At 40.6% G+C, this 27649-nt stretch overlaps 1 protein-coding gene across 2 annotated transcripts in view; it reads left to right on the top strand.

The window, feature by feature from the left end:
- LOC105008707 (beta,beta-carotene 9',10'-oxygenase) overlaps positions 1–26642 on the top strand; it is a 64872-nt gene extending 38230 nt beyond the window's left edge. For both annotated transcript variants that reach the window (XM_034293519.1, XM_013131942.3), the window contains 7 exons: positions 818–946; positions 1185–1345; positions 1840–2007; positions 3141–3278; positions 3609–3791; positions 4644–4754; positions 26138–26642. In XM_034293519.1, the coding sequence (XP_034149410.1) occupies positions 818–946; positions 1185–1345; positions 1840–2007; positions 3141–3278; positions 3609–3791; positions 4644–4754; positions 26138–26254 (1007 nt within the window). In that variant the 3' untranslated portion in view covers positions 26255–26642. The remainder of the gene's footprint in view (positions 1–817; positions 947–1184; positions 1346–1839; positions 2008–3140; positions 3279–3608; positions 3792–4643; positions 4755–26137) is intronic.
- Positions 26643–27649: the final 1007 nt, after the last annotated feature.

Here is a 27649-nt window from a genome sequence, read left to right as displayed (position 1 = left end):
GAATGTTGTATGTAGCCAGCAAACTGTTTGTCTAGCCTGACCCAAAAAGCATGCACAGATGCGTACTACAAAAATCCCCAAGAAATAGTTGCAATACTGTATAACCGTAAACAGTTTCTGTTTAGGCTTACTAAAAGGTAGCTACTGAATGTAGTAGCCAGCTAGGTTTTTGTCCATCCGGAACAAATCTAAATGCATACCTTGTTTTGACTGTGAGGATATTCGACCACGGTACCTGTAGCTTGCAGGTCTGCTTCTATAACCACTACGCTATTTAACAAGCTCTATTGTTGTTCGCTTGCTTGCTCACTCACTCCCTAAGAGATATTTACTCTTCTAGGCCGGCTCCGCTTACGCAGTCCGGCAAATATATGAACTTAACATTTAAGTTGACAATGAAAGATGTCCTATAAAAAATAAAAACATTTTCTTAATACTGTAAAAACCTGCTGGTTTGACAAAGTACACAAAGTAATTTAGTGTAGATGAAAATCAGGTACTGTAATGTTAAGGCAAATCAAGTTGCCATTTACTTCATTTACTTAATCAATAAATGTGTTTGCTATTAGTCCTGATCAGTAACAGTTTTACAAGTTTATTCATAATTAGTCAGACTCAGATATTTCCAAAGGGACATGAAGCATGTGATACAATTATTTTATTGTAGTTATTTGCAGCATTTGTTTAGATTGAAATATCTTTTTTGTATACAAGTTATGTAGAAATAAACTTCATAAGCTAAGATTTCATATATACACCATTGTTGTTATACAGTTTTATTATAGAATGTGTACTAATTTTTCCCCTGTTATATTAGGTGCCTTGTATAACATCATCAAAGTACCCTCTACAAAGAACAACCCTGATGAAACCCTGGAGGGGGCTAAAGTGCTCTGCTCTATAATCCCTGCAGACAAGTCCAGACCCTCCTATTATCACAGCTTCGGTAAACCAAAAAAAAAAATACAAGTTACGATATATTAAAATAATTATATAAATTACATGTCAGGCATTTATTAGACACTTCCATTCCATCCCATTCAAGAATAAATAGAGTAATGTATCCTTCTCAGGGGCAAGACTACAGATTTTGTATTCTTTTTTTGCCTTGCTAGAGTAATCTGATGACCCATAACCCGGATACATTTTTTTTTACTGACCAGTCGATTTACTCTTTCTCATAGCCATGACGGAAAACTATGTGGTGTTCATAGAGCAGCCTATCAAGATGGACTTACTGAAGATCATCACATCTAAGCTGAGGGGAAAGGCGATCAGCCAGGGGGTGTACTGGGACCCCAAACTGGACACAGTCTTCCACCTGGTTGACAAACACACGGGCAAGGTGAGCAGGCATGTAGTGGATAGGACAGGACTTTTTAAAAGCCACAAACGTTTTATTTTGTGAATAAGCTACTCCTATGCCCTGATTTGTATTTGTTGTCCCCCACCGATGAAATTGGAAGGGGGACAAAAAACTTGCTTGCGACACTAAGCGTCTTGTAGCCCTGTGGTCAGCACAACTCTTGAAGATATGAATACGTAAACACATGAAACCTATTGTAATCAATCTTTAGGCTAGTACTAGAGGTGAAACAGCAAAAGCTGGGGACAATCTGTTAACTGATACCTTTTTTAATTTTAAACTTATTTCCTGAATAGGAAGTACAGCAGTGCTTTTCTGTGTTATCTAGCCATCATTGTGATCCATCATTAACATCTGTAGCAATCCTGTTCACTGAGTTAATCTAGTGATACCACAAGTAACTAAGCTACCTACTAAAAATGTAGAATGACTAGTAAATTCAGTTTTTTATTTAATCTTCTCATTTACTCCAGACGAGCTCAACAAAGTTCCACACCAAGCCTTTGTCAGTGTTCCACCAGATCAATGCCTTTGAGGAAGACGGCTTTGTGATGCTGGATATGTGTTGCGCTGACAATGGTGACGCCATCAAAAACTATTTGATCCAGAACCTTCGCAAGTCAGGAGAGGCTCTGGATCAGGTCAGCATAGCTATAAACACACACAAACAAACCAGATGTTGTCACAGTGAGTAATGAGTTGGAGTCGGGCACAGAATTGCGATGAACACAATAGGTTTCTTTCTAATGAAACAACACACTTGGAGGAGACTCAACTTCTGATAAAGAAAGGGCTGTTATAGCTCAGCATAGACAAACAAAAGGGACACTATAGCTACAGCTATACGGCTGGTCTGAAGTCTAAACGGATATCGTAGTATCACACATAACGTAACTTTCGTAATACAGCACAAAGACATTGGGAAACAGAGGGATCATTAATACATGTAATATAAAGGGAATGAGAACCAGGTGTGAGTAATGAAACAGGACAGTCCGGGGTGCATTGAAGATAGATGGGAAACAGTGGTAACTAAAAGGCCGGTAAGATACCGCTGGATCAGTGACATGCCAGAGGAAAGATCATGTGATGGCAATTCCATTGAATAGAACTCTTTAGGAAGTAGGTACAGAGAAAATTCTCTTGGCACATTTATCAGTTTATTTCTTTCAATTTATCAGTTTATTTCTTTACAGAATAAACCGTGAGACATCTCTAAAGTAACACAGGACAATCATCAGTAAAAAGGGGTGTGGTAAGATACTGCACAGCTGTCCTATGTCAACAACACATGTTCCCTTTGTTCCATCTACGTATGCCTAGGTTTTACCCAAAAGGGCAGGTGGTCCCCCCACCTTAGCCAAGGGAACTAAGGACACTGTAGGCAACCTCTTCAAATCAGAATGGCCACATACCATCAGGACAAAGCACAGATACACTAATGGTTTAAACAGATCAACAGATTGATGGAGGACCCAATGATCTACTGATACCATTCAGTGATGACCATGAACAAATGAACAGAGACCAGATCCCCTTTCCAACATTCCTTTTCCTATCTAAACATGGGGACTCAGTATTTTCTCATGTACTCAATACTTTATCCAGTAACTCCTTTATACATTTATAGAATTAAGAATACATCAGTTCAAGTAATTCCATGACAATCAGCACCAGAGAGAGACGTGACAAACGTTTAAATCCCACAATAAAAAGGCACACATTGCCACACACACAATCTCAAAGCAAACCTAGCTAGCGGTGTCTTCCACAGGTGTACAACACCACGTCCAGAGCATTCCCCCGTCGCTTCGTTCTGCCCCTAAACGTGAACGACGACACACCTACTGGCGTTAACCTCAACACCCGTCCAGCGAGCTCCGCCACATCTGTCAAAACGGCCAAAGATGAGGTATGCTGTGATGTGCAGGGGCTGGTGTTGTGTTGTTGTGACAACACATACTTTAATAACAATATGCAACATCAGATTTGTGCTATATGGTAAACCACACTCCTTTGCACCTTTTGATTATATATACTCTTTCCAGTTTATGCTCCCATCATTCCAAGACCATAATTTGATCCGGCTATATGTAGACATCCAACTATAATGTTGCACTTACGAATCATAAAAGTAAATAGCTAATTAGTTGCGGATTAACTACCTTGAAAAGTGTCAGCTTTATTAAATCATTAAGTTGCTATACTTAACCTTTATTTAACTAGCTCAATCATTCATCAGGTGGTGTGTCATTTTGAAGATCTTCATGGAGATGACCTGTTTGAGTATGGAGGTCTAGAGTTCCCTCAAATTAACTACAGCAAGTTTAACACCCGGCCGTATCGCTACTTCTACGGCTGTGGCTTCCAGCACCTGGTGGGAGACTCACTCCTCAAGATGGACCTGAAGGAAAAGAAACTAAAGGTAAGTTTTGTGACAGTAGCATCCGGGGCAGTGCTTAGCATTCACTCCCATGGGTGCGAGGCAGTGCTTCGTTTGAGCCAGATCCAGCCAGAAACAGGACCCAGCACCTCTCAGATTTGAGTTAATTTGTTCCGGCACCTATTTTGCCAGTATTTCTTGCACATGATTTTTCTTTTTCCATCACTCTTTTGCATTCTGTACTGGAAAGATTCTCATATAACTGATCAGAGTTCAGTACATTTGCCTGTTCGTCCTCATTAATTTATTTTGCCCATTTATTAAAGCTGTAATTTACAGTAGAACCACAGTCCTGTAGTAATGATTAATCCTGCACCACTGATTCCAGACCGGTTGTACCTTAATTGCTGGTGCTGGCTTAGTAAACAGGCAAAGTGATCTAGAAACATTGGTGATTGACTTCTGAGAAGTCAAAGAAATGAAATGGCTGTTGTGGGAGGTTTTGGAAAACTAAGATAGAAGTTTTTTTCCCTTTACAAACATAATTATCCTGTGAGCCATTACATTCTGAGGTGTTCTGCTGTGGCCTACATTTATTTATTTTACTTGGTGTCATATTACTTTGTGCATTTGCCATAAATGTTCCCATTCATGGCCGATGGCATTCAAAACCACTGTGTACAACATATTACACATTCAGATTAAGTGGAGGTTTTAAAAAATTGTTATTCTCAGCCTCTTTAACTCTTTGTCCTGAGAATCTCACAGACACTTGACTTCACTACTTCATGTATTTACCAGTTCAGGTCTGTCCCTGGGGGGGTCTGCTTGATCCAAAGTTTTAACAATTTCCCCTAGCTCTCTATCATACACTATCTTTATCTTTCTCCCAAGGTGTGGTACAAGAAAGGTATGTTCCCCTCAGAGCCTGTGTTTGTTCCCTCGCCGGAAGCCGTGGATGAGGACGACGGTGTCATCCTGTCTGTGGTGGTCACGCCTACTGAGGTAAGCGTTCAAGGGTGTTTTGGAAGGTGAAACCACTCAAAAACCAGTGTCCAAACCCAGCTGCAGTTTGTCTTGTTGGCACATGTCTTTCAATTCCAGTAAATTTTTTGCAGATTACATTTTGAAACATTTGCTCAAATCCCTACCACGTTGCATAAAGTTGCCGTTTAAAAGCGCCAAGCCATTGAAACCTATTAGAAGTGACGTCAGGGGTCACTTTGACCCATGCGTGTTTTGAATGGGAGAGTGTTGTTGACACACAATGATCGGTAGATGGCGCATCTTGCGTGTATATCCAATGCAAATGACACAATTAGCGCCAGAAGAAGGACGTTTGACCAGAGTTACTTCAGTGCTTCTAAATTTCAATATTTTTAAACATAGTTTAGAATTGTTTTGCAATGCACCCTAATGTAGTCTAATTTCGCAAAATTATTATTAGAAAAACACATTTCAGCCGCTTATTTGTTGCATCAATTCTGATCAACAAAAGAAAAACACCAAAGCATGAGTAACATATTTTGGCGTATTTTGTCATTTCCAACAATATTTGATATAGATATATGTCCCATTGCATATAACATTGAAACACGTTTTGCTTAGTCACACGATCAAACACTGAATAGGCTACCCAGACAGCAGCTGACTCCAGTGCGGATCCGGCGTTGTTATGGCAAATCCTCATTGCAGTCACACTCACTTTGCACCTCCGCATCAGATCCCAAACGCATATATTTAGCGATGACTAGTTTGAAGGAGCTGTCCCTAATTAGGATAGGATACACCTGCTGCATGATCTATGGTCAAGTATTGCGTTTGTGCTGCCATTTTGAAGCGTGTTTACTGAATGCCAACAACAATATACACTAATTTAAAAAAATTCTCTGAGGGGGAATTTTTTTTCATAAAAACCTTACAATAACCTGGTTGCATAAATGTACATACCCTCTTATTACTGGGGATGTGGCTAAGTTCAGAATTAACCAATTACATTCAATCTCAAGTTAAATAGAAGTCATTACACACCTGCCATCATTTAAAGTGACTGTGATTAATCACAAATAAAGTTCAGCTCTTCTAGTAGGATTTTCCTGACATTTTCTTAGATGCATCTCAGATCAAAAGCCATGGTCCGCAGAGAGCTTCCAAAGCATCAGAGGGGTCTCATTGTTGAAAGATATCAGTCAGGAGAAGGGTACAAAATCATTTCCAAAGCATTAAATATACCATGAATCACAGTGAAGACAGTCATCATCAAGTGGAGAAAATATGGCACAACAGAGACATTCCCAAGAGCTGGATGTCCCTCCAAAATTTATGAAAAGGCGAGAAGAAAACTGGTCAGGGAGGCTTCTGTTATGGAACTTTTTGACTAAGGTGCATTTGAGAAATGTCTGTCTTTCAATTGGCTGATATGTAAATCTTTACTTTGATTGTGACACACATGTCTGTATAAAGTCAGAGGATTAACAGGTATTTGGGCCATGTCCCCCTGCCTAGAAGAAGGGTGTCAGTCTTTTGATCCTCAGGAATGTGGTCCTTGGGGGGATCTTTAGGTAAACACAACAGTAAACATTATGGCAGGAAGGATAAGGTGGGGGAGGACAGCATTTGACTTGTGTGAAAGAACAAAGGGAAGGTGTTTTATTGACAGGACAGATGGCAGCATCTTACCATCTTATCTTACCCCTTTTTCTATGTAATACATACTGATTGTGCATGTTTTGAGTCAGAGACTCCTTGGATGATTATGTATGTAAGCGTTTGACGCGTCTCTCTTATTTGCAAATAATAAATGAACTGTTACTTTGTGCCAAGAGTATTTCGTCTCTGTAGTTCCTTCTAAAAGAGTTCTGATTGATAAAATTACTGTCACACTTCTAAGAGGCTTACAGCAACTTTAAAGGAACTGCAGGAATTTCTGGCAAGTACTGGCTGTGTGCTCCATTCTCCCGTTTTCTTCATATGAATGGGCTATGGGGTAGGGTGGCAAGACGGAAGCCTTTTCTTGCAAAGAAAAACATCCAAGCCCGGCTGAGGTTTGCAAAAACAAACAGCAAGTTCCCGAAAAGCACATGGGGAAATGTGTTATGGTCTGATGAAACCAAGGTTGAACTTTCTGGCCATAATTCCAAAAGATATGTTTGGTGCAAAAACAACACTGCATATCACCCAAAGAACACCATACCCACAGTGATGCATGTTGGTGGCAGCATCATGCTTTGGGGCTGTTTTTCTTCAGCTGGAACCGGGGCCCTAGTCAGGGTGGAGGGAATTATGAACAGTTCCAAATACAGAGTTGTTATAAAAATTTATCCAGCATTTATATAATAATTGCAACAGCCCTAGATGTATACTATTATGCTCACCCCACAAAGATTGTGAAGGGTTCATTTTGCTGACTAATTTAAATAAAATAAAAAGTATAGCATAAACTCTGTATTAGACAATGTTCATCAATATAGCTTACGCCTTACAGTAAGGCTTGTAACTAAAAAATGTACATAACGCTGTTAAGACATTGTGTAAGGCGATGGGGAAAAGTATGCAACAATAATTTACTATTCAATAGGATATAATGGCCTATCAAATCCATGGACAGAAATTGACAATTTTGTCAATCAGCTGAATGGGTGGAGCTGTTAGGATTCAGGGGTGTGGTGTTGGGAGAGGCAATCAGATGCAGAGTTCACATGCTGCATAGCATTTCACGATATACACTGAACAAAATTATAAACGCAACACTTTTGTTTTTGCCCCCATTTATCATGAGCTGAACTCAAAGATCTAAGACTTTCTCTATGTACCCAAAATGCCTATTTCTCTCAAATCTGTCTAAATCTGTGTTAGTGAGCACTTCTCCTTTGCCAAGATACTCCATCCACCTCACAGTTGTGGCATACCAAGAAGCTGATTAGACAGCATGATTATTGCAAAGGTGTGCCTTAGGCTGGCCACAATAAAAGGCCATTCTAAAATCTGCAAGCAGCTATTTCCCATCTGCAATATTAGATTCTTTCCAAGTTTGATCCATGAACAAAATTAATGCAACTGGAAGTCAGGGGAGAGACATATTTATTCAGCATGAGTCTATGATGTTGACCTTCCATTTCTCATTTCTATCTCTTCCATAATTACAGAGGCAACACAATCTTTTATGCCAGGATACATAGGAGGTGGCCAGTGGTCATACCCAACCATTGCACATTCCAATACCCTCCAATAAGAAAGGTTTATCCTACAACAGACCCTTGTATGGTATGTTAACTTTACATAAACAATCAGTTGTACCTCGACAAGGACATCACCCCCTGGCTTTTCTAACTTTCAACCTAGTAAATATGCAACCCTCATCTCTCTCTCTCTGCCATCGTATTGTATGATAGCCACTTGCATTAGCACATAGCCTCCAATATCTGTATACAGTCTAAACTACTTATGTTGTCACTATTATTGTCTATGTTGATTTGTCATCATTATCTCTGTTGTTATTGGTATCATTATTCGTGTTAATCATCATGTCTACTCTGCCCTTTACCAACCCCATACCTATCTCTCCTTCACAAACTCAGATGATTTCTTTCTGCCAAATCAAACTTGACTGATTGCTCAGTTATAATTGCAGGATATTTCAACACAGACTTAGACCCATCAATAGACTGATCTGATAACTCTAGAAACAAACTAATCTGGCAATCCACTTCAACTATAAAACAGTTCATGAGTGAATATGGCCTTACAACACCCCAACACAGCTGGCACTTACAACACCCAAACAGCAAAGAATACTCCTTCTTCTCGCCAGTCCATCGTTCCTACTCCCACCTTGATTTCTTTTTTACAAGCAACTCCTTGATATTTAATATTATCCAGTCAACAATCCATCCGACTATCATCAGTGATCATGCTCCTGTCACAATTAAATGGACTAGGATGCACTCACTCAAAACAACCCCCAGATGGCGCTTTAACACCTCGTTCAAGATCCACAATTCGCCTTCTCTTCTTTGGGAAGCAGGAAAAGCCGTACTTCAAGGAATTATTATATCATTTTCAGTGCATAAAAAAATTAACTGAAAAAGAAAAGGAAACTTATTTGGAAAACACAATCAAACTTCTCGAAAACATCAACATGACCAATCCAACAGTCAAAATTCAGAATAAATTAGATAAATATCAGTCAGAACTCAATGAAATAATTTACAATTACAAAATTTACACCATGGGAATAAATCTGGGAAATACTCGGCAAATCAAATTAAAATAAATAAGGAAAAAAATACAATTGTACGGTTGCAGGACTCAGCAGGGACACTTTCCCACTCACTAATTGAAATAAATCAAATCTTCTATAATTTATACAACCAGCTCTGTTCATCAGAAAAAATCCAGACAATGAAGAGATTAATCACTTTCTCTACAACATCAACCTACCCAAAATTGACAAAGATCAAAAAAATTAATTAGAAATTCCATTACCTCAATATGAATTCCATGCTGCACTTAAATCAATGCCAAACAATAAAGCACCCAGACCAGATGGCTTCCCTTCTGAGTTCTATAAACACATCTGGTCAATTTTAGCTCCACTCTTGATCCGAATGGTAAATGAATCAAAATACAATTCTAGACTTCCGGCAACCTCTAACACAGCAACAATCTTGCTTCTACTCAAATCCAATAAGGATCCAACCCTATCATCAAGTTACAGACCAATTTCATTAATCAATGTATACGCCAAAATCACTGGCAAAGCTCTAGCAGTCAGATTAGAAAATATCATTCCATCTATAATTCATCCCGACCAAACAGGGTTTGTTAAAGGCAGGCTAGCCTCAAGTAATACACACAGATGTAATATTATGTATCATTCCACAACCCAAAAAACCAATACAGTCATTATTAGAGTAGACGCAGAGAAAGAATTTGACAGAATCAATTGGAAATTCCTGTTTTCCACATTGGAGCGGTTTGGCTTTGGGGACTCATTCATTAACTGGGTCAAACTATTATACACCTCACCGTTAGCCACTATCACTACCAATGGATAAACCTCACAAAGCTTCACTTTACACAGAGGGACTACACAAGGATGCCCACTCTCCCCTCTCCTATTCACTATTTTCATTGAACATTTAGCCACAGCCATACGCCAAAATACGCTCATCACAGGCATCAGGACGGTAAATATGCATCATAAAATCAGCCTTTATGTTGATGACATATTACTGTTCCTGCAAAACCCTCCAATTTCAATACAAGAGAGACAATAAAAGTCAGAAACTCAATTGCTAATATATCGGAATACTTGATCAATTGGGACAAATCAGCTGTTCTCCTGTTACAACACAAGAGTTGGGATGCAGCACCCATCACTCTACCTACACCCCTATGCACTAACCACATCAAAATAATTTCCCCCGGACCTGGGGGAAATTATTTACATTAAACTTCACCCCCCTTCTGAAATCAGTTCAGGAAGACCTCCAACGATAGACAAACCTACCACTTTCTATTATGGGCAGGATATCCACTATCAAAATGACAATATTACCCAAAGCAAACTACCTCCTCTCAATGACCCCAATACAACCAACCTCTTCTTGGTTTAAATCTTTAGACTCAGCAATCATTTTATTGGAAAAACAAGACCCTAAGAATAAAACTATCCACCCTTCCTATTGTGCTGTTTGGCCAATCATCTTCAATATGTGCACAGATGGGCTCACCCCAACCAATCCGATATCACCTGGCTGGACTTAGAACAAACTATCTGAAATAACATCCAGATTTCAGACCTGCCCTTCCTCACCAAAATAATTAAAAAACATCCCTGTTTCAAAACACCCAGGATTGGCTCAAGTCTGACAGCCTGGTGTAAATTCCTCAACATTACTAACACGAAGCCTTCACCCTTGAAACTCAACCCAATTTGGAATAAGCTGATTTCACTTGCAACAAGAGAACACTCAACTTCCATATCTGGAAAGACAAAGGCATTACACATTTGCAACACCTTTTTCTCAATGGCATATTCTTCACATTTGCGGACTTGGTCCAGAAATCTGGCTACACTTCCTACAATATCTACAGATTAAATAAGTAATCAAATCAACTATTAAAAAATCTATTATTAGATCACATTCCACTAGAAATATCAAATAGCCCATCTGATAATAACTTAAAGGACTCCCTCTCCAAATTCCTAAAATCATGAGCTCCTTTGGCCCTCTCAGCCTAAAGACACAGTCTTTGCGATTCCATCCCACCATTAACCTTATCAAACATGCCTCACCACTACCCAGCATACTACCTCACCTTTCATACAACACCAATACATAAAACAGCAATCTAGACAAATCAGTAGGATTGGGATTAGGGCCACCTCCCTCCTCCCTCCCTCCATCCATCCATCCATCTTCTTCCGCTTATCCGGGGCCGGGTCGCGGGGGCAGCAGTCTAAGCAGGGATGCCCAGACTTCCCTCTCCCCAGACACTTCCTCTAGCTCTTCCGGGGGGGGACCGAGGCGTTCCCAGGCCAGCCGGGAGACATAGTCCCTCCAGCGTGTCCTAGGTCTTCCCCGGGGCCTCCTCCCGGTGGGACGGGACCGGAACACCTTCCCAGGAAGGCGTTCCGGAGGCATCCGAAAAAGGCATCACTCGTGAACAAGACCCCTAGCTACTTAAACTCCTCCACTTGAGGCAGGCACTCTCCACCAACCTGAAGTGGGCAAGCCACCCTTTTCCGACTGAGGACCATGGCCTCGGATTTGGAGGTACTGATTTTCATCCCCACCGCTTCACACTCGGCTGTAAACCGTCCCAGTGCATGCTGAAGGTCCTGGTTAGAAGGGGCCAACACGACAACATCATCTGCAAAGAGCAGAGACGAAATTGTGTGGTCCCCAAACCTGACACCCTCCGGCCCCTGGTTGCGCCTAGAAATTCTGTCCATAAAAATTACGAACAGAACCGGTGACAAAGGGCAGCCCTGCCGGAGTCCAACATGCACTGGGAACAAGTCTGACTTACTGCCGGCAATGCGGACCAAGCTCCTGCTTCGGTTGTACAGGGACCTGACAGCCCTTAGCAAAGGACCCAGGACCCCATATTCTCCAAGCACCCTCCACAAGATGCCGCGAGGGACACAGTCGAATGCCTTCTCCAAATCCACAAAACACATGTGGACTGGTTGGGCAAACTCCCATGAACCCTCCAACACCCCGTAGAGGGTATAGAGCTGGTCCAGTGTTCCACGGCCCGGACGAAAACCACACTGTTCCTCCTGAATCCGAGGTTCTACTAACGGCCGTATTCTCCTCTCCAGAACCCTGGCATAGACTTTCCCGGGGAGGCTGAGAAGTGTGATCCCCCTATAGTTGGAACACACCCTCCGGTCCCCCTTCTTAAAAAGAGGGACCACCACCCCGGTCTGCCATCCCAGAGGCACTGTCCCCGACCGCCACGCGATGTTGCACAGGCGTGTCAACCAAGACAGCCCCACAACATCCAGAGACTTGAGGTACTCAGGGCGGATCTCATCCACGCCCGGTGCCTTGCCACCGAGGAGTTTCTTGACCACCTCTGTGACTTCAGCCTGGGTGATGGACGAGTCCACCTCTGAGCCCTCATCCTCTGCTTCCTCAATGGAAGACGTGTCAGCGGGATTGAAGAGATCCTCGAAGTACTCCTTCCACCGCCCGACGACATCCTCAGTTGAGGTCAACAGCTGCCCACCTCTACTGTAAACAGCGTTGGTAGGGCACTGTTTCCCTCTCCTGAGGCGCCGGATGGTTTGCCAGAATCTCTTCGAGGCCAGCCGATAGTCCTTCTCCATGGCCTCACCGAACTCCTCCCAGGCCCGAGTTTTTGCATCCACAACCACCCGGGCTGCAGCCCGCTTGGCCTGTCGGTACCCGTCAGCTGCCTCGGGAGTCCCACAAGCCAACCAGGCCTGATAGGACTCCTTCTTCAGCTTGACGGCATCCCTTACTTCCGGTGTCCACCACCGGGTTTCGGGGATTGCCGCCTCGACAGGCACCGGAGACCTTACGGCCACAGCTCCGAGCGGCCGCTTCGACAATGGCGGTGGAGAACATGGTCCACTCGGACTCAATATCTCCAACCTCCCTCGGGATCCAGTCGAAACTCTGCCGGGGGTGGGAGTTAAAGATCTCTCTGACAGGAGACTCGGCCAGACGTTCCCAGCAGACCCTTACAGTACGCTTGGGCCTGCCGAGTCTGTCCAGCTTCCTCCCCCGCCATCGGATCCAACTCACCACCAGGTGGTGATCAGTTGACAGCTCCGCCCCTCTCTTCACCCGAGTGTCCAAGACATACGGCCGCAGGTCAGATGAGACGACAACAAAGTCTATCATCGACCTGCGGCCTAGGGTGTCCTGGTGCCACGTGCACTGATGGACACCCTTATGCTTGAACATGGTGTTCGTTATGGACAAACTGTGACTAGCACAGAAGTCCAATAACTGAACACCACTCGGGTTCAGATCCGGGGGACCGTTCCTCCCAATCACGCCCCTCCAGGTGTCACTGTCGTTGCCCACGTGGGCGTTGAAGTCCCCCAGTAGAACAATAGAGTCCCCAGTCGGAGCACTTTCCAGCACCCCTCCCAGAGACTCCAAGAAGGTCGGGTACTCTGCACTGCCGTTCGGCCCGTAGGCACAAACAACAGTGAGAGACCTATCCCCGACCCGTAGGCGCAGGGAAACGACCCTCTCGTTCACCGGGGTAAACTCCAACACATGGCGGCAGAGCTGGGGAGCTATAAGCAAACCCACACCAGCCCGACGCCTCTCACCATGGGCAACTCCAGAGTAGTGAAGAGTCCATCCTCTCTCAAGGAGTATGGTTCCAGAGCCCAAGCTGTGCGTAGAGGTGATCCCGATTACCTCTAATCGGAACCTCTCAACCTCACGCACCAACTCCAACGCATCACGCACCTTCCCCGCCAGCGAGGTGACATTCCACGTCCCTAGAGCCAGTTTCCATGTCCAGAGATCGGGTTTCTAGGCCCCTGCCTTCGACTGCCGCCCGATCCTCTTCGCACCGGCCCCTTATGGTCCCTCCTGTGGGTGGTGAGCTGGGGGGGGGGGGGGTCGGGGTCTACCTTGGGGAAGGATGTACACCCGGAAGATGCAACCCTCCTGTCAAAACACCACCATGGCCCTCCTCCTCCCCTTTGACTCCCCAGGCCGGCTCCATTCTACACAACCCACCTTTTAATGCTCCTCACGCTAAATGTCTAACATTCACACTCCCATAAAAAAAAAAAACAACAACAACCAAATCAAATAGGAATAGGGCCAGGTGGGGCATTCTGTGGAGGGCCTGAAGATGCCCTATGCAGTCACGCCCCACCTCTTTTTGCATCACATATTAGAGGAGGCACAAAATTAAAATCCTTAGGAAGGGCGAGGGCGGTGCTTGAGGGGAGACCTGAATAAGTTCTCCCCTCGGCTCCACACCTCTTTTAAAGCACCTAGACATTACAAGGCACGCATATTACAGTGAAGGTGGGATGTGTAGATGGGCTGGTCCACCAGCTGGAAAACAACTGCAGTCTAGGATAGTTTTCTCTCTCCCTTCCTTTTGATGAGCCTCACCTAATCCAACATACTCAAAACTTCATACACACTCTCTCTCATATCTATAACACAGTACAACGACCCACAACATTTCATACTATAATTACAAAACACTCATCATACACACACGTACACACACGGACATGCCTATTCATGCACACATACGCACCTCCCTCACCCCCAGTATATCTGTCCCCTGTTGTGTTTAGTCAAATACTATCTTTATAGGTTTTATGTTTTTTGTGTTCATGAGCCCTGTTTATGTATTTCAAATAGTCTTTGTATACTGTATGTTATATGTATTGTTACACTCATTTGGGTTATATGAGGCTTGTGGGTTTTTGTATTTATGTATGACACCTAGGACAAAACCGAGACTTACGCCCTTTAACATAGCACTAAACATCAGGTCTATGAATGGACCTGTGCAGTATTGATCAAATAGATCTTAAGGGGGCGCTACAACAACACTGACAGCTTTGAGCATGTATGAATTTTAAAATACACACTCTAAGGACTTCTCTTCAGACACCACAGAACGGATTTGCACATCGTTTGCTGAGAAGGACCCTGGGACCAGTATCTTTAATTGAATTATTTTGATTTCTCAATCGATTTGACCACAATAATTGAATGAAATTAAATCACCTAAACACCACCTACTCTGATATCATTGAACGGATTGGCATGCTGTTTGCTTGTGAAGGTTCTTTGGACAATGACATTTAAACGTTTTGTATGAAAAATTTATATCTCAAACAATATGGCAGCATTCAGCCCCCAAAGTTTTGTGTTATTCTCTTTCTCTATTTTGGACTATTATTTTGAAGAAACTCTTATTTTGAGGGAAGAGCTGATGTAATGGGTGTGTGAATCTGCTAGAATGTTGAGTTGGAGTTGGTGGTTCTATCAGCAGTTACGGAGGGATATTTTTGAAGCTATGGGAGGAGCCATGGCAGTGCCTGTAGTCAATGCAGAATGGGTGGGGTGTCGGGAGCATGGCATCATTCAGTTAACTTTTTGTTTATATTGGACTATTATTTTGAAGGAACTCTTATTTTAGAAAGAGCCAATGTTAATTGTTTGTAAATCTCCTTGAACAGTAAGTTGGTCTTGGCAGTTGAAATTGCTGCTGCCATAAGCTAGATTCCAGTGCAAACCATCTTAAGGTTTAGGCTATGGATGATAAATGCCTGTGTAAATTCTAACCCTATTGAAATTATTATTCAAAAGAAGTCAATTTTATCATTTTATTTTCCTCTTGTAAAGAAGACCTTTATTTTAATATTCGTCAAGTTTTTTGTATAAAAAAACTCTAATATTTGAGGGTATTCTGGGTAATATGTTTGACTAAAGCATTTGTTTCTATTTAAAAAAAAGTTTATTGTTAAATGTTTCACAAATCATATATTATTGTACACATATATATGTTTTTAGCAGATATTTTTTCTAAATCACCTTGGTAAGACTTTACTTTTGCAGCCGGTCAGGTTTTTTTGCCATGTGACTTCCTGTCAATTAATAATCAATGACCTTGTTATGTCCAATCCCATCGACAGCTTAAATTGTTCGTTAGATCACACCTGCTCCCTTTTACAAGGTGGCGGTATTTCGGAAGATTATGACCTTCCAGGAGTACAAACCAAATATCTTACAACTATTTTGTATGCGTTATTGTAGCTAGCTAATTTACTAATTGAGCTACATGAACTTCGCTAGCTAGTTGATTATTGTTGTGCTGGAGAGCTACGCTATAGCAGCTAACAAAACTGTTTTAAGACCGTCTATAGATCACTCATCTAGTCACTCATCATCTAGATCACTCATCATATCACCGATATTAGGAGAGTTATCGACCAAATTCTTTAATATTAAAATATTCTGTCATACTGTAATGAAGTTCTACATGTTTCACTGTCATGGTAATTCCGCCTACATGACTTGGTGCACCATGTCTCAACAGAATATTCAGTTGTGTACAATTTAGAATTCAGGAGCTTTACAAAAATGTTTCACCCTCACAAAAGCAAAAGTATTTTACTAACTTAAATGTCAAAGTTACCTGGCTAGTCTTAAAATAATTTAACATTATCTTTGCAATTGTGTTTTCCTTTTTCAGTGTGTACATTTGCTAGGTGAATTCTGAGACACTAAGGGACATTTTTACAATACCTCATCCTTAAATAATTCTAAAATGCTTGTTTGGTATTAGAACATTTTCCATTATATTAAACCAGCTGAAAACTATTTGATTCATTTAAATTAAACTGTTGGCTGTGTTATTGAGTTGTCACAGTATGTAATGCACTGGCATGGGTTAAGGTAGGTATTAGGTTACAAATAGCAGTAAGGAATTAAATGAAGCTGAGGACGTGAGGCGTCTATTTCTGAAATTAGACATTCTGATGTACTTAATCTTGTTTAGTTGTACATTTGCTCCTTCCACATCTTTCATTCTTCAAAACATTGATTGACTGGCTGGTTTCTACAGTGAGCTATTTATTTTTGGCACTTTTTGTCCTAATATTGACAACACATACCAGTCTACTGCAGACTGTGGCAACACAAACACAAAGACCATATAAAGCTTAATTTATCAAAGAATAGCTTTTAGCTGTTTGATATAATTAAGTGATGTTCTAGTACCACATTAGCAATTTGGCATGATCACTCAAGGATAAGGTGTTGGAGTAATGGTTGTTGGAAATGAGGCCTGTGTAGATTTAATCAATGACTTAAATATATATTTTACATAATTAATGTCCCGACTATACTTTGATCAGTTGAATACCACGTTGGTGAATAAAAGTGAAAATGTCATTTCAAAACAGCAACATTTGTAAATTATTTCAAACTTTTAGCCCGCAGTGTATAACTTTTATTGTCCTGTTAGATTTCAGATCAATTCCATGGCTAAAATAAAGGTTTCCATAAAATGTATTTCAAATTGACTAACAATATTTGTTTTATAGATGCCACGCAAACCTGGATTTATGCTGAGTGTTTTGTGGAGCCTGTCCTTGTGTGTGTGATCAAGTGGCTCTATACTTTGAGTGAAATTTGTAATTAAGTTCTGTTTGATTCCCAATTGAGCCAAATATTGTGTCCTAGGGCAAGGTACTACCTCCTAATTTATTCCAGGAAAATGTACCTGTACTTATTGTAAGTTGCTCTGGATAAGATTGTCTACTAAATGACAAAAATTTATACTTGTGCATTATTTTTTATGAATGCATTTGATTTGTGTAAACACTGTATTTACAGTCTTCAAAGTGGAATAAAACAAAAATGGAAATTAATCATTTCACTATAAGATTTCTGTGTGTGTGACATTCATCTATCTTTTATTACCCTGACTTTTTGAAAGTTCACCACACCCATCCCTTTTGACTTAGTCTTGGAAATCAGTCCCTAGGTGTATCTCCTCACTATGAAAATGTTTGCCACTGAGACCCAAAAATCACCTTTATGGATTTTCAGCCATCTTAGTTATTTTGAAAAACACTACTCATATGGCAGCAAATGACCAATCTTGATGTAGTTTGACATTTGGTATCTATGTATGAAGATCTTCAAGGGTTGTTTAAACCAGACCAGTATGTAAAAAACTACATGGGGTCACCATTGGACAGGAAAAAACATCCAACATTGGGTTCATGTATGTACACGTGTGCAGTTTCTTTTACCCTACATACCATATTGCATAATTTTCATGCTAGCTCAATGCTAAAACCCACTAAATGCTGCTTGCAGCTTTAATTGAAGTTGTAAATGTAGAGACAATTGCTAAGTTACAGTAACATATACATTCCAAGGGTTTTCAAAGTTTCCTTTTGTCATTACTTGGTCCCCTTAATCGCTGCTTGCAGCAATATTTATGTTTATTCCTGTAAAATGTCCTAACTTCTCTACATTGGAGATATTGAAGGCAGGCAGACGTTCATTAACTTTAAAATGTTGAATGACTGAACATTATATAACGCTTTCATGCTGTAACACACACATGGTTATTTTGAGATACATTATACACTGATTAAAAAAAACTACATTTTATTCAATGTTTTTGTTTTCAAAATGTTCATAATTATATGCAATTTTTGTCAGTTAACAAATCTATGTAAAATTAAAGAACCAATACTTTTTGTTACTGTTAATTGTCATTAATTGTACCTACATTTAGAAAGTTTTTTTTACAGTATTAAACTTAAATTTAAGGTATATTTGAAATAAAATCAGAATACTTGTGTAAATATGATAAAATACATTATGTATATACGTTATGTTTATTTACAGCTACAGGGTTTTCATGTTATTTTACATTAGATATATGAATACATAGTCTATTTTTGTGATTTTATTGATATTGTCATGTATCTCGAACTGACGGGAGCAATCTGTTAAATAAACATGGAAAAGTTATTAATTGCCAGACCCCGTAAGCGGAGCCAGCTTAGAAGAGCAAATGTCTCTTACTGAGTGAGTGACTGACTGACTACCCCTTGCTAAATACAGTGGATATAAAAATTCTACACACCCCTGTGAAAATGCCAGGTTTTTGTGATGTAAAAGAATGAGACAGACAAATCATATCAGAACATTTTCCACTTATAATGTGAAAAGAAGAACCCTAACCCTAACTGTTCAATTAATTTAAATAAAATGATTGGTGGCGATCATCTTTGCCACATTGCCATGTATTTACAAAATGTAGTAATTGAAAACTAGAAAGAAATAACATTTTGTTTACGTGGTTGGGTGTAATAATTACAATTTAATAAATGTTTTTTTATTTAAATTAATTAGCAGAATGGAGTCTTTACGAACTGTGCCTACAACTAGTGCTGTCGCAATTATTACATAACTGCCTGATCGTAATTATTGGAGCCAGATCGAATATATTTTATAGACAACAATCTTTTTTTGATTCCACACGACCAAACACTCTAATGTCTTACTGTAAGACCGTTCAACATATCATATAGGGCAGTGGTTCCTAACTACGGTCCTGGAGGGTCAACTTGGCCTTAGGGTCGTTGTCGTGCTGGAAAGTCCAAGAGCGTCCTATGCGCAGCTTTTGTGTAGAAGAAAGCAAATAGTCTGCCAGTATTATTTGATAGCATGCCACAATCATCTTTCCATCAATTTTCGCAAGATTCCCTGTTCCTTTACAGCTCACACGCCCCCAAAACATCAGTGAGCCACCACCGTGCTTCACAGTGGGGATGGTATTCTGTTCACTATAAGCCTTGTTGACCCCTCTCTAAACATAGCGCTTATGTTTGTGACCATAAAGCTCCATTTTGGACTCGCCACTCCAAATTAGTGTACAAGAAGCTGTGAGGCATGTCAAGGTGTTGTCGGGCATATTGTAACATGGCTTTTTTCTGGCCACTCAACCACGTAGCTAATTTTTGTTCAAGTATCGTTGTACTGTGCTCCTTGAAAAAACCACACTGTCTTTTTCCAGAGAAGCATGTATTTCTCCAGAGGTTACCTGAGGTTTTTCTTTGTATCCCGAAAAAATGTTCTTGCAGTTTTGGCTGAAATCTTTCTTGGTCTACCGGACCTTGGCTTGGTTTCAAGAGATCCCTGTATTTTCCACTTCTTAAGTGATTGAACAGTACTGACTGGCATTTGCATGGCTTTTGATACCTTGTTATATGCTTGTCCATCTTCATAAAGTTCCTTTACTTTTAACAGTTCTTTTTTTCTCCCAATGGCTCAGTATCTTGCCTTCTTAGTGCATCCACGTGAAAGCGAACAAACTCATTGACTATACACAGACACTGATTGCAGTTTAAAAAGTGTGATGGCAATTTCTAAATTCAAACAGTTCTATGAAAATGGTAGGTAAGACAGGAGAAATCAATTGCACAATAACCGGTTTAATATACTTGCAAGGAGAGAGCACACAGGTTACAAAGTAACAGTGAATAGTCTCTAAATCATTGGGAAGTACATTCAATACTTATAGAGAAATGGGTGGGGGTAGGAACCTGCATGGTCTTACCATAAAACAACATATGTTCCTTATCCATCCTGCCCCCTGTTGTGTATCTTTCTCTAGCCTGTCCTAAAACCCATTGATCTGCATCTACCCCCATCCTGCTGGAGCTTTATGTTTACCTCAACACCTCATACTTCCTTTCCCACAGCACAACCAACATTCCTTTTCTCATCTAAACAGTGGGGGCTCAGTCGTTTAATCAGTAAGAATAAATTGTTAAAGAAATTTCCCTGACAAAAGCCACAGGTGTGGGAAATTCACTTTAATTGCCATTTTCACCTGTGTGTGTCTGTACCAAGGCCAAACATTCAAGGGGTATGTAAACTTTTGATCAGGGCTATTTGGGTAATTTCTGTTATCGTTGTGATTTAAAAAGGAGCCAAACAACTGTGATAGTAAATGGCTTCATATGATCACTATCCTTAAATATATATATTTTTTTGCATGATCAGTCATATTTTCAAGATCAATCACAATTACTGCCAGGGTAAGCAAACTGCATGCTGTTAATTAATTTATAATTTTTTTTGTCATATTTCCCACCAGACATTTGGCTGTTGATATTCTCATCTGCATGACAACTACACGTGATACCGCTTGCATTTGCCGGCTAACGTAAACCCTGATGGCACGCGTATGCACACAGAGACTAATCAATATTACCAAAACGTTGCACCATCCAGTGGCAAATAAGCCATTTTTATGCACCACCTGGCAGAAATTCAGGCAAAATGGCTTTAAAATAGTTTTTCTGTTTGTTAATTTTACATAACAAAATACTGGGGGATAAAGAATGCGTATCTAGGAGCATTGCTAAAAATAGCTTCCTGTAATTTTTTTAAGTGCTGCGCACATTTTTTTTTTAGGTACCTCTGGGTCAAATTGACCCCATCTGGCGCTTCTAGTGTTAACAACCATATACTGCACATTCAAACTTGGGAATTAAGTAATCAATAGCAATGACTGCTGAAACCCAGCATCGAACTAGGGACCTTTAGATCTTCAGTCTAACTGCCTGATCGTAATTATTGGAGCCAGATCGAATATAAAGGGTCCTTTAGAGATTGGCCACTTTGTGCCAAATTGGACAATTAGGACACATTATTAATTTTCAAGTTCATACCTACACAGAACATACAACAGTGCAAAGGTGATAAGTTGGTCTCCATTAAGTTGGTCAGCAGCAGGAAGCATGAAGTGCTCTAAAACTTGCTGGTAGACGGCTGCGTTGACCTTGGACCTCAAAACACAGTGGACCAACACCAGCAGATGACATGGCACCCCAAACCATCACTGACTGTGGAAACTTTACACTGGACTTCAAGCAACGTGGATTCTGTGCCTCTTATCTCTTCTTCCAGACTCTGGGACCTTGATTTCCAAAGGAAATGCAACATTTACTTTCATCAGAGAACATAACTCAGCAGCAGTCCAGTCCTTTTTGTCTTTAGCCCCAGCGAGACGCTTCTGACGCTGTGTCTTGTTCAAGAGTGGCTTGACACAAGGAATACGACAGCTGAAACCCATGTCTTGCATATGTCTGTGCGTGGTGGTTCTTGAAGCACTGACTCCAGCTGCAGTCCACTGTTTGTGAATCTCCCCCACATTTTTGAATGGGTTTTGTTTCATAATTATCTCCAGGGTGAGGTTATCCCTATTGCTTGTACACTTTTTTTCTACCACATCTTTTCCTTCCCTTCGCCTCTCTATTAATGTGCTTGGACACAGAGCTCTGTGAACAGCCAGCCTCTTTTGCGTCTTGACCTTTTGTGTCTTGCCCTCCTTGTGCAAGGTGTCAATGGTCGTCTTTTGGACAGCTGTCAAGTCAGCAGTCTTCCCAATGATTGTGTTGCCTACAGAACTAGACTGAGAGACCATTTAAAGGCCTTTGCAGGTGTTTTGGGTTAAATAGCTGATTAGAGTGTGGTTCCAGGTGTCTTCAATACTGAACCTTTTCACTATATTCAAATTTTCTGAGATACTGAATTTGGGGTTTTCATTAGTTGTCAGTTATTATCATCCAAATTAAAAGAAATAAACACTTGAAATATAAAAGTTTCACTTTTTGAATGGAATTACTGATACTGAACTTTTTGATGATATTCAAATTTTATGACCAGCACCTGTATGCCTCCTTACACACATAGATAGTGAGCAAACAGTTGGCAGTAGTAGAAAGGAAAAGAATAGAAGGGAATAGGAGAAAGAAGGGGGAGACTTATCCACTTCTGGGAAAGCTCAGAAATGGCCAGCCAGATGATGGCGTCACAGTGGGTGTCGAGCAAGAGGGACCTCCTGAATCACTGTTGGGATTCAGGGAGAAATATGAGGATGAATAGGCCATAAGAAACAGACACAATATGTCATAGCCAAATTTCATAGACAATTGGTTACATAAGGACATTATGAACTGAAATCTACTATAATAACGTGACCCAATTGGCAGTAAGATGCTCAGAAACTATATGACATACAATATATTAGCATATTAGGCTATGTCTTGGGTAATTTATCTTATTGTACTCACCAAGTTGCTTGACTCACAGTCCATAATTTCTTCCAAAAGTATGGCCAAATTGGTCTCCTATGTTGCTTTTCAACTTAGGAGTAGCCATTTAAACTTTAAATGCAGAGTATAGTTTCATGCGCAGCGACAGCTATGCGTCTTGTGCAATAGTCAAGTTTGGTTGAAGCAGTGTTGGTGTGTCCTGTGTGTGCATCTGACGGTGACTGTTCAACAATTGTCGTAAAGTGTGGCTCGTGTGCTCTCAACCTAGCTATTTTAAAATCCATTGGTTGTCATTTGAGGAAGATACATGCTCCCAAACACATCAAGCCTGTGCGTAATCGGTGCTAGACTACGTCTTTGACGTCGTGCCGAGCATGGAGGCCACGTAGAAGGATAAAAAATGTCTGGTTAAATGCTAGAGACTCTCTTTTTCAGAAATACCAATTATGTGTTAAAAACTAGTAAGGGTTTTGTATATCATGAATAGTTTTGCTCCGAGTTGGATTTCATTCTACAATGCTGTGAAGAACATAAATAGTTTTCGGCTATAAAAACTGATTTTATCATACAAAACGATGCACTGGGACCATCAAGATAAGAAATCGGAAGAAGACGGCTCATTCTAAGTACAAAATGTATCAGACACGAAACTAGCAGCCCTGGTGCCTTAGAAAAAAATTGTGTGCATGTTGACTATCCTCAAACACTTGCATAGGAGTTAGGCGCAGTAATAGCTACTCTAAATTGTATACTGCAGTTAGATTAACGAGATTCTAAGCTTTCTGCACATATAACACACTTTCTGCTCTTATATAACACTAATATATTTACAACATTTCGCCCACTTTTTGGCAAACAATTAAGGGTCCCGGCGGCGGTACATCCTACCATGCCCGTTCCATAACAGGTTTTGAGTGATCAATAGCAATGATTGCCGAAACCCGGCATCTAACCAGGGACCTTTAGAACTTCAGTCCCGTTAACGCTCTCCCAACTTTGGCATTTCGGCTGCAGTGGTTGTTTGGCTCTACTGATCTTCCAACTGAGCTATTTTGGTTTTGACTGTTTTTTTTTTTTATCTAACGCTCTAACCATCTCAGCTTATTTTGGCTGTGACTGCTTTTCACTATTTGGCGTTTGAGAGAGCAGAAACATCCACATTTTTACATTTTGAAAGCATCAGAACATAGCATTTACATTTGTCACACAAGTTTCACTTTTTCAAGGCCAATCCCTAAAGCCAATTATCCATATCGGCAACCACCTGATTCCTGACGATTTCAGCTGCCACTGTGCTGACACCTCCTCCCTCCCCCGTGTTGTCCCTGTCCTTGTCCATCTGGTCATGCTTCTGACCTGGTCTAAATTAAAATAAACTCTGAATTTAGCCCACATGCATTAATTAATTATTCCAATTGGACTCTTAATATTTCACCCGGCAACAGCCAGAAGAAGACTGGTAACCCCTCTGAGCCTGGGTCCTCTCTAGGTTTCTTTCAAAATTTCGGCCTTCTTAGGGAGTTTTTCCTAGCCAGTGAAATTCAACACTACTGTTGTTTACTCCTTTGGGTTTAAGGCCGGGTGTTTTTGTAAAAGCACTGTGTGACAACTGCTGTTCTAAAAAGGGCTTTATAAATACATTTGATTGATTTCTCCCAGTGTGAGTAGGGTGCTACTACATCAAAAGCAAAGGTTGCCGAAACCTGGGATCGGACAGGGACCTTTACATCTTCAGTCTAATGCTCTCCCAACTGAGATATTTCGCCAGTGCCTGCTGGTCACTTTTTGAGATTTCAGAGAGTCATCTTTTTTTCTGTTTGGGAAAACATCAGAACATATACTAAAGGGCTGTTTTGACTGCAGTTGTGGTTTTGCTCTAACGCTATCCTAACCAAGCAATTTCAGCTGTGTTTGTTTTTAAGTCTAACACTGTGCCATCTAAGATATTACAGCTGTGTCTGCTTTTCACTATTTGACATCTGAAAGAGCAGAAATGTCCAGATTTTTACATTTTGAAAGAATCAGTGTTGACAAAATGAAAAACATCTTACAAATGGTTCACTTGAGCGAGTCCACATCCTTAGACCTATTGTCTGAGTTTACATGGCTTTAACAACCAGATACCGCACAATAAAAGCAGGGCATTAAGTCATCAACAGCAATGACCGCTGAAACCCAGGAATGAACCAGTGACCTATATATCGTCAGTCGAACACTCTCTCAAAACAACTATATAGGTTTAAACATACTAAAATTAAAAAACAAATGAGTTTCATTAAATGATCTGAGCCTATAACTTTCCGCCGAGCATGTCAAACACGCTTCTGCACGCATGGGCTTGAAATGGACATAATAAGCGTGGTATTTGTTGATACGTGTCTAACATTGGCTTAAATCCCTTATTCAGATTGGAAACATGTTGTGCAAGAATGTTTCCCATAAAAACAATTGCAATCAGGCAGTTATGTAGTCATTGCAAGAGCCCTATAAAATGTAGCCTATTGTGTTCCCCCCGCAACGGGGGTGAAGAGTTCAGCTAACTAATTTAAATAAAAACGAGTGCTGTCAAAGTTAATGCGTTATTGCATGCAAAGCTGTTTTTGAATTGCAAAAAAGTTGAAAAGTTAGATTCTAAGTTAGGAACAGAAGGGTTCAAATTAAGAGACCACTGCAAATTGAACACTTCTGATCCTCACTCAAAACTTTCCTTTTCAAACTTTTTGGATATTTTTGGATATTTTAAGAATACTCACTTTCACTCACTAAATTGGGACAAGTGAGAGCTGTGTTCAGAACAATGTATTGTAGAGTTTGACAGATTTGAGACCTACAGAGAGACATTTGAATTGACAAGACCAGTCAAGAGATTCTACCTTTTGGCTTTCCATAGTTGCTATGGCAATGTTGTCTTGGAAGTAGGATGAAGCACTGTCCAAATAGTTTCTTTACACTTGCTTGCAACTTAGCAGAAAAGTTTCTGTTATTTTAAATGAGCCAGTTCCAGTGGCAGCCATAGATGCCGATGCCATAACACCCATCACCATTTTTCAGAGAGGTGGAATGCTTGTTCCTGTTTTTTCTCTGTAATTAAATGTAAGTGCCTTTATTTTGGAGGCCAAAAATCCCTTGTTTTCCATACCCCTTATCTTGAATTTTGATAAAGTGTTATAAGGGGTTGATAAAGGGGTTAATGTTTTAATGTTCATAGTTAACCAGTTTGTATTGTTGATGTAGAATGATATAGAATGTTCTGTCTTTGCAGGATAAAAGTACATTCCTCTTGGTTCTGGATGCAAGGACGTGGGAGGAGCTGGGCAGAGCCGAGGTGCCGGTCAACATTCCCTACGGCTTCCATGGGGCTTTCAACTCCACTGCCTAATACAGATTTAGATTTGATTCGATTAAACTTTATTCTCATTCAACAGTACAAGTACAGTATAACGTAATGCTGTTAGCTTCTACCCAAAATAAAAAATTGAAAAGGGCAGAAAATGTACTAGTATTTCCAAGTACTAAGTATAAGTAAATTACAAGTCAAACGTTTAATTAAAGCATTTTCTTACTGCGTTAAGATCAGGTAGATTGTGTCAACATACGTCAATGTGTGATTGCCCTATTCCAAACACAGGGGGGAGCTAGAACGATGAAAATGCTATTAGTTCTCGAAAATCAGCGCACACAATGTTCACCTAAAATTATAGATTATAACAAATTTAAAAGCGAAATGTTTCTAGTTGCAACTTCATCACTGATATAATTATGAAATGTTTTAAGAAATATACCAATAGCCTACAAATAAATTGACTATTTGTTTAAACATTTCAATTATCTTAAGTAATAAAATACAAAGCAGCCATTTTTAATAGCTTCCAATCCAGATGACATATACCTCTAAGACCACTTGCATTTTTTTCACTGACCTTCCTTGTCAAGGGTACACCCCTTAGATTTTCCATTTTCAAATTCGGAAAATATATCTTTCTTTTTTAATAGCTCACAATTCATATGAGTTAGAGATCTATAAACAACTGTGGTGATTTTCATCACCTCTATTCTGAAAGGTACACCTCTTCTTTTTTCAAAATTCATTATCTCGATTTCATTTTTAAATGATGTGCATTATTACAACTATATTAACTATTTCACATTAACTATTTTTAATAGCTTCCAATCCAGATGACTAGGCAGGACCTTGAGAAGCTTCTTACGGAGCCACTCCTTAGTTGCCCTGGCTGTGTGTTTTGGGTCGTTGTCATGCTGGAAGACCCAGCCACGACCCATCTTCAATGCTCTTACTGAGGGAGGAGGTTGTTGACCAAGATCTTGCGATACATGGCCCCATCCATCCTCCCCTCTATACGGTGCAGTCATCCTGTCCCCTCTGCAGAAAAGCATCCCCAAAGAATGATGCTTCCACCTCAATGCTTCACGATGTTCTTGGGGTTGTACTCATCCTTCTTTCTCCAAACACAGCGAGTGGAGTTTAGACCAAAAAGCTCTATTTTTGTCTCATCAAACCACGTGGCCTTCTCCCATTCCTCCTCTGGATCATCCAGATGGTCACTGGCAAACTTCAGACGGGCCTGGACATGCGCTGGTTTGAGCAGGGGGACTTTGCGTGCACTGCAGGATTTTAATTCATGACGGTGTAGTGTGTTACTAACGGTTTTCTTTGAGACTGTGGTCCCAGCTCTCTTCTGTTCATTGACCAGGTCCTGCCGTGTAGTTCTGGGCTGATCCCTCACCTTCCTCATGATCATTGAGGCCCCACGAG

This window comes from Esox lucius, chromosome 7, assembly GCF_011004845.1.
Source record: "Esox lucius isolate fEsoLuc1 chromosome 7, fEsoLuc1.pri, whole genome shotgun sequence".
Lineage (NCBI taxonomy): Eukaryota > Metazoa > Chordata > Actinopteri > Esociformes > Esocidae > Esox > Esox lucius.
Note: the sequence above shows the minus strand (reverse complement) of the source record. Positions and strands in the feature narration are given on the sequence as shown.